At 35.5% G+C, this 14251-nt stretch overlaps 1 protein-coding gene across 1 annotated transcript in view; it reads left to right on the top strand.

Annotated features, from left to right (window-relative positions):
• CLPR4 (CLP protease R subunit 4) overlaps nt 1-11798 on the top strand; it is a 240182-nt gene extending 228384 nt beyond the window's left edge. The window contains exons 6-8 of the mRNA XM_089432953.1: nt 9272-9385; nt 11157-11237; nt 11429-11798. Coding sequence (XP_089289079.1) covers nt 9272-9385; nt 11157-11228 — 186 coding nt within the window. The 3' untranslated portion in view covers nt 11229-11237; nt 11429-11798. The remainder of the gene's footprint in view (nt 1-9271; nt 9386-11156; nt 11238-11428) is intronic.
• Nucleotides 11799-14251: the final 2453 nt, after the last annotated feature.

Below are 14251 nucleotides of genomic sequence, written 5' to 3'. Positions count from 1 at the left end.
TATGTAGGCAGGATGAGTGGTTCATCCTTCTCCTACCGAGACACAGTCATAGGGTGAGTGGTTCAGCCTTCCCCTAGTGATTTGTTGTGTACAAGGTGAGTGGTTCAACCTTCCCCTGGGATACCCCTGGCGACATGTAGGCAGGATGAGTGGTTCATCCATCTCCTGCTGAGACATCCTACCCATGTAGTCTTCGACTCATGGGAAGTACCTCTCATCTAGCCAATGAGTAGGGAAATGAGGATAGGGACCATAGTAGTACTGATGGATGCATCGTGTTACTATCGTACTCCCTATGCTAGGATGATATTGATCTGGGATCAATTGGAATTGACATCGGGTTAGTAAGAGTGATATAACTCACTCTCTTTTGGAACTGATTTTGGATCAATAAGAGTGGTATGATACACTCTCTTTATTTGGAACTGATTTCAGATCAGTAAGAGTGGTATGATACACGCTTTATTTGGAACTAATTTCAGATCAGTAAGAGTGGTATGAGACACTCTCTTTTATATGGCATTGACTTCGGGTCAGTGGAGGATGGTATGATACATTCTCGATCACTTCTTCTTCTTCATGGTTCAGCAGAGCAGAGCAGTGCAGGGCACTGATGGCAGAGATAGTACGGATTGGCAGATGGATTAGCAGATGGAGTTCTCCCTAGTTGAGAGGGAGTATTAAAATTGGCAACTAGGGCGAAACTCCATGTGCGTCTACTTATTCATGGTAGCTGATATTTTTCATGGATTCCTCTCGTCGAGAGGTGTAGGATTGATCTAAAGATTATCCGATTCCGACATGTATTCATGAAGATATGAATTTATTTGTGTTATGGGACAATTTGTCAAGGTCGGTCGGCAACCAAATTGCCCCCACTTGTGCTTCACGTTTTAGTATAAATAGAGGTGGCTTGCAAGTCATTTTAGACACACCTCTTGTGATCTCTTCCTCTCCACTTGTCTTTGGGTTTTGGTGGGAGGAGAGATCTTAAGAGTATATGCTACCCTAAGAAGAAGATGTCCTAGCTCTACGCTGTCATGGAGAAGCTTAAACACTGCCATAGAGAAGGCTCTACTCTGCCATAAAAAAGCTTAACGTTGTCATGGAGGACAACCTTGATCTCAGCCACAAAGAAGCCATAACGCTGCCCTACGAAGAAGCCCTAACCGCTGGCCTAAAGGATGCCTTAACTAATACAGAGTCATGAAGGCTAACGTAGTCAGGGAAGAAGGTTTCATAACGCAACAAGGGAGTGACCTAAACGCAGGTCTAATGCTGCTATTCTTGTCACCTAGAACATAATCAATGAAGGTTTCATAGGCAGCAAAAGAAGGCTTGTATTCGCTGTAAAGAGGGGGCCTTGACACGCCCTAACTGCAGTCCATGGAGGGATCTCATCCAATGTCTAAAGGTCCTTCTTACACTGCCTTAATCTGTTAAGAGATCCCTACATACTAGATGACCTTAACTGTTGTCTATTAGCAGCTCATAGCAACCTCGTTGCAATATCCTTAATTGTTGTCATGATGCCACATTGCTGTAGATGACAGTGTGGCCTAATTAAGGACAATTTGTGCATATTTGAGTGGGTTGAAGATGTCTGTCATCTTGCCCTAACCAGACCTTAAATTGCAGTGCTAGGTGGAAGGTTGACAAAAGTTTATGCAGCTCGTGGGAGCAAGTGAAGACAAGCTACAGTCTTGGGTATAGGATCTAGGTGACTAATGTAGTCATGGATGGAGCAGAGATTCTACAAGTTAGAGCTAGCTACTTTGCTAGGCGGCAAGCCATAGCAAGCAGCTAAGGCTGTTCCATGACAATGATGATGGATGTAGCAAGTTGCAGCATAATGGATTAGTGCAGCGTGACAAGTTGCAACATAATGGATTAGGGCAACATGGTGCAGTATGGTGCAACACAATGGATGCAGTATGGTGCAGCACAATGGTACAACATGGTGATGATGGGCATGGATGTATAGCAACAACATGATGCATTGCAACAACTTGATGATGATGGGTGTAGCAACATGATGTGGGTAGTGTAACAACAAGAATGTATTGCAACAACATGATGATGATGTATTGCAGTATACATAGTGCAATGAAGGGTACAATAGTGTAGCATGAAGGATGCAACATAGTGATTAGGTGCAACACAGTGTTGGGTGCAGCATGATGATGAGGTGCAACACAGCGATAGGTGCAACATGGTGATGGAATTACCTTGGAGAATCAACTGAAGCAGTATGCCTTCACCTGAGTTCAGATTAGCCACCTCATGTGTTATCTTCATAGAGAATATCTCTTCTCTTATTGTGATAAGTCAAAATGTTGAGGTCTAATGTATATGTATTATCTCTCTCTCTGTTGAACTATTGAAGAACATAAGAAGAATTGATCAAGGGTTTCCCCACAGTGGGTTTGTCCTTGGCGGGCGGCACATCTTGTGTCCTGATGTCTTGGCTTGTTTTTTGCGATTTATGTTTATGTTCTATCTGCATTTTACTATCATGCTAAATGTGATTGCTAATTTGGAATTGATATTGAGCTGATATGGAAAATTGAAGTAAATTTGCTCTCAGCGTAGAACATACCTAAAATTAACACTTTTAAGTCTTTGGTTTTAAGTTTTCGCTTTTTGACATTGTACGTCCCCAAGCTTGTGAACTTGCTTGATTCACAAGACTTAAAATGGATGTGTTTTCTGATTGTGCTGACAGGCGCTCTACAACCTAATATGGGGGAGATGATGTAGGGATGTGTGTTAGATGAGATGTAGTGAAGCGTTAGATCAAATAATAATAATAATAATAACGCTGACTCAATTAAAAAAGTAATAAATAGTAAAAAGTAATAAACATAATAATAAAAATGATTAGTTGATTCAATTCAAGTTGTTATATTGTAATTTTGTTTTTATTAATAAAATTACAAACAATTTCTTCAGGAAAAAAATCATGTCACATTAAAAGAAATTTAAATAATGGTTTTTAATATTCATAACCATGATATTCTAGAACTTCATGCTTAAATTTAATTAAATAACATATAATTGGAAATAACAATATATCTATTTATGGAATTATGAAATATATATACAATATAATTGTATAAATAATATATATATATATATATATATATATATATATAGTTAAGATCTATTTTACCAAATAAATTAAAATAATAACGATTAATAAATATGTAATTAGAGATAAGAATATTTCTATTTATATAAATGTGATATATATAAAATATAAAGGGTAATTATAAATTAAGATCCATTTGACCATATAAATTAAAATATTGACAATTCATATTCGTAACCATGTAAGCTTTACATATATATAACACTGAAAAATTAAATGAAAAAAAAATAAAACATGTCAAAGAAAAATGCCAAGCACATATGTATGCAACTTTTTATTTATTTATTTATTTTATGAGGAAAGAAATCAACCTCTCTCTAGTCCGAAGGGTAAAAGTGAGGTCATTGGTACCAGGCTAGCCCACAATTATACTCACTTGAGAGTGCTTTTCTCAGGCTTGAAGCCATTACAACAATATTATTCAAGGCATCAAAGCTCAACATGTCACTAGCAGAGGTAGGATAACAATCATTCTGCTCAACCACTCGCGATAACCCAATTGACTAAATTTTGGGCACTGGGAACCGCCCGGGGAAAGAAATTGGCCTCCCTCTCAACTCGATGGTAGGAGTTAAATACTCCAGAAGACTTGGAATATGAAAATATCCATTGAGGATACAAATATTATTATATATAAATTATATGGAGAATGATGATACAATGAGAATGAGGGTCTTGTATATATAGTCAGGTTAGTACCCTTTCACGAACATGCATGTCTGTAGAGACATGCCTCCTTGTTTAACTAATTATTATTTAATTACATATTATTATGTTTATTATTTATTATCTATTTTTATTATTTTTACATAAATTATGTTCATAACATTACCTTCCCCTTCAAAAAGCTTTGTCCTCAAATCTTGTTGATGAAAGGGCTTGATCTCTTTTTCTGCTACGGATGTCTTCTCGTCTCAGGACAGTCATGTTTGTTGATACAAGTTGATATGATCCTTGGAGTGATATATAAAATTGTTGCACGGAGGAAGGATCTGACCATCTTAAATTAATCTTTTGTGAAATCTTTTGATTAATGGAAACTTGTGATGAATTGTTATCACTGGATTGAGTTGTGTGCGCTTCAGTATTCTTCGGAATGTGAAAAATCCTACACTTTGAAGGAACCCCTACTACAACAAATCTGAATCTACTTCACCTACTTGATTTTTAAATTACATTCATCAAGTTATTCTTTTGAATACTGAAGCAAATTACTCTGGGACCTACACTAATTAAATATTTGATCTCATGAAATAGAAAACAGAGCAAAGAACAAGATACATAGGACACACTTGTTTTTGGACACAATAGTCCCCGGGAAAACCCAATGCGGGAAAACCGATGCAGCATCTCTGAGGGTTTTATTATTATGCAGGAGAAATATCTGAATACAAATCTAGGATGCTCATCTTGCAATCCTTTACAGAGAAAATACTAGCGGAATATCTGAGTGAGTTTTACCTCAATTCACCCAACAGAATTCCGGGTGATCCGACACAAGACTAGCTAACTTCAACTATTTTTGCGTTGGCTCTGCGTCAGCCCTGCGTCACCTTCTTTTCCCTCTGCGTCAGCTCTCCCAGTTGTTCCTGCAGTTCCTGGCAGTTCCGACAGTTTTGTGACAGGCAACTTTTTTGCGTTAGCTCTCCCGGCTACTGTGTTGCGTCTGCATCAACTCTTCCGGTAGTTCCTGACAGTTTGGGTAGTTCCCGACAATTTCGACAATTTTGGATTTTGCGTGACAGACAACTTTTCTGCTTCAGCTCTCCCGGCTACTGCGCTGCTAGTCTGCGAGCTCTCTCCGCCTCTCTGTTCTGTATTTTCCGGAAAGTCCTTCTCCCGAATTCTCACTGCCCCTCTGCTGCAAGATCTCCCCAATCGATTTTCCTCCTGAGAACTCCTCACCTCAGAAAATTGATTTCCTTAATCTCTGTGTGTGTGTTTCCAAATGAACCCCAAGCCTCCATTTTATACTTTTCCTGTTGAGTCTTCAACGACCGAGATTAAGTCTCTAATCAACGCCTAAGATTAAAACATGACTTGATCCGCCTTCTAGATCATTCTCATCCATTTTTGATTAATACCCATTAATATTTTAATTTTCTTAAGCTTAGAATTAAGAACCCCATTAAAAATATTAATTATTTTAATAACATACAATCCGGGTGGAATTTCACCAAATGGTTTTGGGGTTCTTTAGAACTCATGTGCCTTAGCCTCTCCACCAATTTTCAAGGCTAGAGCACTTCCGATGCTACCAAAAACCAATATGGAACATAAGTTTGTTGTTTATGTTTTGAGTGATTCAAATTCATAGATTGATTGAAATGTTTGTTGTTGTGATTCAGATGTAGATAGAGTTCTTTTGGTTTCCCTTATCATGTGTGTAGCAAGATTCTGATTTACTTCAGGTTTTGATGTCGTCTAGTTGGTTACAAAATCTTCACATGGAATTTCCTTCATTTGAACTGCAACATCTGAGTATGTTTTAACTTCTATTGGTTTCTCATCTTCTTGAGTTGTGATATTGACTGAATCGGTATTCTTTCCTCTTTCTTCCACTTGAACTGAAGACTTCGACACTTCTTTTGTGATAAGTTCTTGTAATTTGTTTTTTAATGATTTCTTATCATCCTTAAGTTTCTTAATTTGAGTGAGTAGATTTTGTTTATGGCTTCTGAGATGTAAAAGTTCCTCATTTCCTGAGTCAACTTTATTTTGGTATTCAAGCTTCTCATCCTTTAAACAATTGATTTGTTCTAATAACCTTTGGTTAAGGTTTTTTAAGCATAAACTTTCTTCTTTTCCTGATAGACTTTCATTGAGTTTCTTTTCAGAATTTTCCTTTTCTTGTTCTAACTGGTGTTTCTTAGTTTTACATTTTCTCACTTGCGTAAGTAGTTTTTGATTATGCTCCAAACGCAAATTTTATTTATTTTTGTTGGATATGACTTCTTCAAGTTCTTTATGCTTTCTTGATATTGTTTCTGGATTCTCTTGAAGCATTAGTTTCGAAATATCCTTAAGATCTTTTTTGATGAAGGCATTATCAGATCTGATTTCGTTGTCATGTCTTGGAACGTGACCATCTTCCTCTTGTAAGGGAACATCAATAATTTTTTTTTTCTGTGTTTAAAATGAACATATCCAATTCTTTGAACCAAGGTCGACCAAGAATTATGTCAACCTCTTCTTCAAGCATAGTTACAACACTAAATTGAGATGTGTACTCATAATAATCAATTGTCTTCTGTAAATCATTAATTTCATATTCTTTTTTGCCAAAAATATCTGTTCTTTCTCCTATGTTTGACTTTGGAATTTATAGTTGGTTTGTTAGATTAACATTGATGTAATTTTCCTCGCGACTTGTACTAATAGCAATATTAACTTTTTTCTCTTGGATAGTCCCTCTTAATGCAATTAACTTGTGATGTGTGATTAGAACACCCTTATACGAAAATATTCCTTCCTTCATCATTTTCGAAATAGGCTCCATTCATTTTTTTCTTCAAAAATAGATGACTTTTTAAAAATAAGTGCCCTTTTATTTGATAAACTTGAACACCTTTATAAATTCCTTTAATTCTTATTTTCCTTAATTATGTATTTTTTTCTCACTTTAAAAAAAGCTATTATAGCTCCATTATTTAAATAAACTACACCTTATATTTATTATGCTTTTAAAAAGTACTATTCCTTTGTTATAACTTGTTATCCTTATGTCTCTTTATAGTTTTAGATTTAACCCTTTATAAACTTTTAATACATGGATCTTTCAACTAACTTTTTATAATAATACTTGCTTTGTACTTATATATATTTTCAATAATTTTATGACTTCAACTTTTCTTTAAAATACCCCTTTATAATATAATACTTTTCTTTATATATCTTTTATTTATAATTTTTTTTTTTGAAAAGTTACAACCATAGTGAAACGTGACTATTCACCTCTTTGGGGTATAATATAAAATATATGTGCACTTATGTGCTTTTGACTTGGTTAATTTTCTCCACGTAAAAAGTTAAACTTACTATTCACATAAAGAGATTTTGTATTCCTTTTGTTTTTCTTTTACCTTGAAAATACCATGGGCAATTACCATGGGTTGCTAAAATCACTAGCTTGTAAACCACTTAATGAAGAATCAAGATAATATTATCTACTCTTCCTTCTCTTACGTATAGTTTCAAAGATATTCGGAAAGATTCCCTTTTGACTTTATCATGCACTTTTTATCAATAATGTAGAACCTTTATATATATATATGAATGTTCTCCTTGAAAATTTACATCGGACTATATATATATATATATATATTATTTTTTTTAATAGTATATTTTTGTATGATTTTTTTTCTTTAATTTTTATTTATTTATTTATTTTTAAATCTTTATGTGTATTTTTTTCTTTGATTATCTTTTTTTGGTTTGTTTAATGGCCAAAGCCCTGAATGACGAAACTGGCGAAACAGAGAAACTCCAACTTTGTGTAGAGAAATGCTTCAATTGGGACGAAAACAAGGTTGATGAAGCATTAATGGCCAAAGGCTAGATCAGACTGGTTCTCTTCAACGGCGATGTCCAGAGGATCGAACAACTTTGATACCAATGAAATGAACAATGTCTTGTATATATAGCCAGGTAAATACCCTTTCACGAATAGGCATGTTTGTAGAGACATGCCTCTTTGTTTAACTAATTATTATTTAATTACATATTATTATGATTATTATTTATTATCTATTTTTATTATTTTTCCATAAATTATGTTCATAACAGGTTGTTGGTACTTGGCTAGCCCAAAGTATATATTCATTGAAGAGAGCAACATAATTACTCTATTCTAGAGCTTAAACATGTAAACTTACGAGACTTAATTTGGGTGGGTAGGATCACAATGATTCTGCCCAACCACCTAGACTAAACTCAATTGGCTCGTATTTGTGTAACTATATGTATTATCAAGGTTTTAATAAAATTAAAAATAACAATAATTTTATATATAGCGATTTGAAATTAATATAAATATAAATAGTATTATTAAGAACTAACATAGATCCATATTAACTTCGGATTTACCAAGCGCTGAGAGAATCAAATCTCTTGAGGTGGAAACCTTTCTTCAAGTCTTGCACTCATTTTGCACTCAAAAAGAGGTTTGCATCTTGAGAGATTTGATCCCTCTCGATGCTTGGTAGATCCAAAGTTAAGATGGATCTATGTTGGTTTTGAGGGGAGTCTCCACAAGTCTAGAGTTTTTGGGAAGAGTCCTGGGTGAGTATTAGTTTCTTTGTTTACTTGGAAGTTCTGGAAGAGTGATAACTCTATGTAGAACAGTATTGTTGGTTGCTAGAACGATGTATATTCTGACTGCTATGATTATTTTTTATATTTCATTGAAGAGGAATGAAAGATGCTTAAGAAGACGGATGAAATAGTGCAGGGGCACCTGATGTTCATATTTAGCAGTAAAGAGACAACAGGAATTCTAAACAACTGAACCCAAAGGAGGGGCTACTCTAGAATGCTTGTTATGAATCAAATTTCAAGCATATGGTAAGGGTTCACTCCATGATATGATGAGGTAATCGAAAGGATCAATCACAACTTGGATAACTAAGTAATAGTTTAGAGGACAGTAGATTGGGGTGCTGGTTTCTTTTTTGGGAGCTTGCAGGGCAATTGCTTTTCTAACTCTATAAGAGCATGTTGTGTTTGGATATTTTTTTTTATTACCGGGAAGCTTTCAAATGGTTTTGAATTGTAGAAATCACTTTATTTTAGATATTTTAGATTGAATTTCAAATGGATTGGATTCTGAAGTACATTCCTTGATGAACTTTGGACTCTGGAGTACATTCGTGGACTCTATTTTCTTGAATAAATGTACTTTGGACTCTGGAGTACATTCATGGACTCTATTTTCTTGAATAAATGTTTTTCCTGTGTACTCAAATTGCATTGCTCGTCTAGTAGAATTCGAACTTACAGTGAATATTAGGAAGGGATCAAATGCTTACGGGGTGCTACCTCTAGAATCCCTTTCATTCTCTTTGTTGGTTGATGTTATTATTCACTTTCGAAATGATAATAGTGTATATATGTTGATTATAGGTTGATCTTTATGCAAGACATACTGGACATCCCAAAGAAAAGATTGAACAAGATATGAGGAGACCAAAATATTTCAGTCCCGAAGATGCCATTGAGTACGGGATAATTGATAAGGTATGATCTTAAGGCTTTTACTTTTCCAATGGCATATTGTTTGTTTTGGAGATTTAAGCTTAAACCGTGATTTTATACCTTCTTGCTGTTTTTTTGGTAGGGCAAAGAAACTTTACTTGCTATGGTCTGGAAAGGGTCTTCTTTAATAGATCATACATATGCTATATCTTCAAATCTTATTTTTTTTCTCATTTTTCTAAAATTGGACACTAGATACTCTTATCCACATCGACTATTGGCCAAACCAAAGTTGGGAATCTTATAGCTAGTTTCTAGAGCAGAACTCAAAATAACTATTTGTAATGAAATTCAAAGGTCTTAAGCATGTCTACTAAACCTAGATTGTTGCTCCATATATCTGCTTTAAAGGTTTCTGTATCTTAATGAAATCAAGCTCAATCATAGTCTGGGAAAACAGTAAATTTGGAAGCCCATATGGAGGTCTTCTGCTTTGTTGATTCTTTCTTATATATCATTCTGAGATGAACTGAATAATGATTTCCTGTCAATCCTTCTCTTCTGTTTCACACTACTTTTTGTGACCTCAAAACTCTAGTTTACATAATCTCAGGTTCAAACTTTAAACTCTTATTCTCTAAGTCATCTTCACCAGCAAGTTCCACAAATCTTCTCATATCTCCTAGCAACAATAAAAGTGTAACTGGATGCTTCATCTGCAGGTTCCAGCACTTCTGCTTCCTGTCTGGAATGTGCATTGCGTTCTTTCAGCTATCTTCTGCAATGGTTGCACCCTTTCTGAATTCTCCTTCTGGAATCTGATCACATTTTTCTTCAACTTCTTTAACTTTGCTGCACTTGACATATGTTTTTCTATACCCCCTTGTAATGATATTAATTCTAGGCATATTCTTTGCAATTCCATAAACATGAATGGTAATGCTGTCTCCACTTTGCTCAAATCATCATGAAAAGTTGTGACATGGCTGGACTGCCCTTACTCATGATCATAATGCTAGCTTATCTATTGGCCAACTTATTTCCGTCTCTCTTCTTATCTGATTATATGCAATAATGTTAAAACTTACCATGAGTTCATGCAATTCTAAATGTTGTTTCCAGTTTCCAATTACTATTCTTTGCAATTACATAAACATGAACAGTAATGCAGTATCTACACTTTGACATATTAACTTTATCGAAGATGCGATGTTTGCTCAAGTCATCATTAAAAGTCGTGACATGGCCGGACTGCCTTTACTCAAGGTTACAATGCTAGCTATCTATTGGCCAATTTATTCATGTCTCTCTTCCAATCTGATTGTATGCAATAATGTTAAAACTTGCTATGAGATCATATGCATTTCTAAAGGCTGCTTCCAGTTTCCAATTACTAGGTGGAGTACCATATTTCAGCACATCAATTATGATTTTGGAGTTGCTTTGAATCTCAATATTTCTTGGTTGAATTATTTTAACAGAAGTAGAGCCCTTAAATTAGGCCATCTAACTCAGCTTGGTTGTTTAATACCAATCCAGACTCCCCAGTAAATTACTTTCACCATACCCCTATAATCCCTTATCATTGTTGATCCCCTACTGTTGATTGTTTAATCCTGGGCTTATCTTTGAAATCTTGTCAAAGTTCACTTTCCAATTTACAAACTTTGCAACTTGCTGAGTTACTTTGTTTTAAGTCATTAAACCTAAGGTGTATCCTTAAACAGAATTCTACAAGCCTGTTGTTGGTGTCGTGATTCAAATTTAATTTTCCAGCGCACTTCTGAGTTTTGGTGATTCTTGTTGTCAACAGGTTATTTATTCTGACAAAGGTACAGAGGACCGTGGTGTTGTTGCTGACCTTAAGAAATCACAGTTAATATAAATAGTGGAGGTACGTAGAGTCAAATTTGAGTTCAATAATGAATCAGAGATAAGACACCTTGTTTCTTTTGTAATTCAAAGATGATGCTATTTTGTTCTTACCTGTATTCATCATATGCTTCCAACATGCTTAACAATCAACATATGTTTCATCATATAATATATACTCTGTTTTAAGCTTGCTACCGTGTATGTATTCAGGTTGGTTGTTTACAGCACCATAAACTTACTTCTACGATCAAGATTACATCAGGGATTATGGCATCCCACGAGGTTTCACTGGTGATGGCAGTGTCTTTCAATTTCAACCTATATTTACAGCTTTGTAATTGTAAGCGAGTAATTCTCGAAAACAGAAATATTTCCATTCTCCAGTACATTCTTTCCAGGCTGTTGAGATAGGGATAATGTTGGAGCACCACTTAGCAAAATGGTGCCAGTGGCCACTGTTATTTACTGGCTAAAAGAATATACAAGGGTCTTTTTATAGCTGAATCTTTCAACTCAGCGAGGGAATGCTATGCTAAATTGGATATTGCAAGGATCCATTAAAATTTAGCTCATTTGGTTCTTTTGGAATCTGTATGGATAGATTATTATATATCTACAACGTATGTTCTGTGAATGATGAAATTAAAATGTCTCTCATATTTTCCTCTCTGAAAGTAATAATGTAGGTTCTTAGGAATGAACAATGTGGAATGATCCATTCCCTCTATTCGACATCTTAACCTTCTATTTGAACCGGGAGTTTGCTTCAGATAATCATGCTTGTGCATATTTTCAGAGAGGCAATTATGCTAAGTTGCACGAAACGCCGAAACGTGTAAAAGTTTCTGAAACCGGGACTGCCCGAAACGCGACCCCCAGAAAATGGAAACGCGACCAAAACGCCATATATATATATATATTCAAATATTAAATAACACATTATTTTCCAAGAAAATAAAGAATGAGACATATAAATGGGATTTTAGAAGGAAATCCAAATTTATATTAACTCCAACAGATGATTACATGATGCCAATATCCAAAATTAACCTTTATAGATGAGGCTTTACATCCAAGGCTCTAAAATCAACCTTTATATGTGAGGCTATATGTGCTAAAACTGAAATAAAACATCAGCTAAAGACAATTATGGCTACATTAACATATCATTACTAGTAACCTTCTCATCCTCATCATCAAAGATAGAACAAGATGTTTGTTCAATAGAAGAGGCAACTCTACTAGTACTTCCAGTTGCACTTGCACAACCACCGGCACAAATATCTAGATTAGAAATAGCGAGCTCTAAATCTGGAAATTTGGGTGTTATAAGGGGCCCACACCCTTCTTCACCCCTTGAGTTGGCCGAAAAAGGAAAAAGGAAAAATTAATTTCATGTTTCTGCTGCCCGAAACGCGGCATGTAGCAGCCGAAACAGGGCTGAAACGCCGCTGGCCATACCATATGCATTTGGAAATAGAGAAATGCCGTATGGTACGACCAACGACGTTTTGACCGCGTTTCAAAGCCGTTTCGGCGTTTTGGGCCGTTCTCGGTACCTGTACGCCACCTTTTTAGGTCTTTCCTGCAACATAGCAATTACGCCATTTGTTTCATGAAGCTAAACTGTTTGTATGACTACTTGGAGACCAATAGACAGTTGCCTAGAATTTCTTTCATAGTTGAAATTTTGTAAGATTAATGAACAAAAATGTTTTAGAAAACATTGTTTAAGTGCCCATCATCCAGACCCCTTTTTTAACTCACCCATTCTTTTCCCTCTTGAAGTACAATTCATCCCACCCTCAAGCTTGTTAGTGAGAATGAGATCACTGGTACCTTGCTAGCCCTACCACAATGGGTTAATGAAGAGCCCCAGTCAACCATCAACCCATGAAGAGTGAACATGTCACAAGTGTGGGATTTGAACATGGATGGAGAGAATTGACAGCTAGACCCAATTGACAGCCTATCATCCAGATTTACTATGTTAAATTTATATGACCATGTCTTCAGAGTATGCAATCAAGTCACCCCAAAGCTTCTGTTGTTTCTATCAAAGTGAACATGGCAGCGACTACTCAAAGCCAATATTCAATATTTATTGACACTAGAGTTGAATACATAACAACATATATGCAACAGTGTAAGAACATTCAATTATTTGGAGGGTGCTTGCAAGCCTTCTTTCGTGGCATATTGGTTTCATGTCTCCAACCATTGTTGATCATAGTACGCAACATTGTAAGCACATTTATTTAATTTACGGCTGCAATAAAGTCATCTTGCTTGGCATATTTGCTTTTCTCCAACAAGTGTTCATGCTATCAGTGGTTTTTTTTTTTTGTCAGAGGAAAAAGCACTGGATTTCTATTAAAATTGAGAAACTAGTACATATGTCTCTAAAGTTCAATAAATCTGAGAAACAACAAAATGTATAATCATCTTGTACATATATACGCTATGTCCACAGTGACCTATTCCTTCATCTAAGATAATAAGCATAAAGTTTGCAAAAAACATAGCCGGACTAGCATCCATATTCACAAAAATGTACTAACAAAATGAAGGATTTTAAACTAAATGGCCTGGAGAATTCAAAGACAACAAAATGAAAACCTAAGCAAACGACAATCTCCCCCTCTTGAAGAAGTGAATGGAGCCAGGGGTAGCACTCAAGCCTTTCTTCAACAAAGAATCCACAACATTGTTCCAACGTTTGCAGACATGAGAGAGAGATATCTGCAAAATATTCTTTTATCATCATAACCTGGTTGAGCCAGTTGGATAAGTTGGGGATTGAGAGGGTATCTTTCGAGAAGCAACCTCGATAATGGACTTTGAGTCTCCAAATATAGCAATTTCCTGAATTTGAATCCTATTTGCAAAAATATAATAGACCCCAAAGTGCCAAGAGTTCGGCCTTGGTGTTTGAGCCCAACCCACCATACCAGTAGAGTAAATATTGAAATCGTGTATTGATTCTTATCTCTGCTTTGCATCCACATCTACTAGATTGGGCAACCCTATCAA

The sequence above is a fragment of the Pinus tabuliformis genome, chromosome 5_1 (assembly GCF_031772625.1).
Source record: "Pinus tabuliformis cultivar Carrire ecotype Pingquan chromosome 5_1, CPIR1, whole genome shotgun sequence".
Classification (NCBI taxonomy): Eukaryota; Viridiplantae; Streptophyta; class Pinopsida; order Pinales; family Pinaceae; genus Pinus; species Pinus tabuliformis.
Note: the sequence above shows the minus strand (reverse complement) of the source record. Positions and strands in the feature narration are given on the sequence as shown.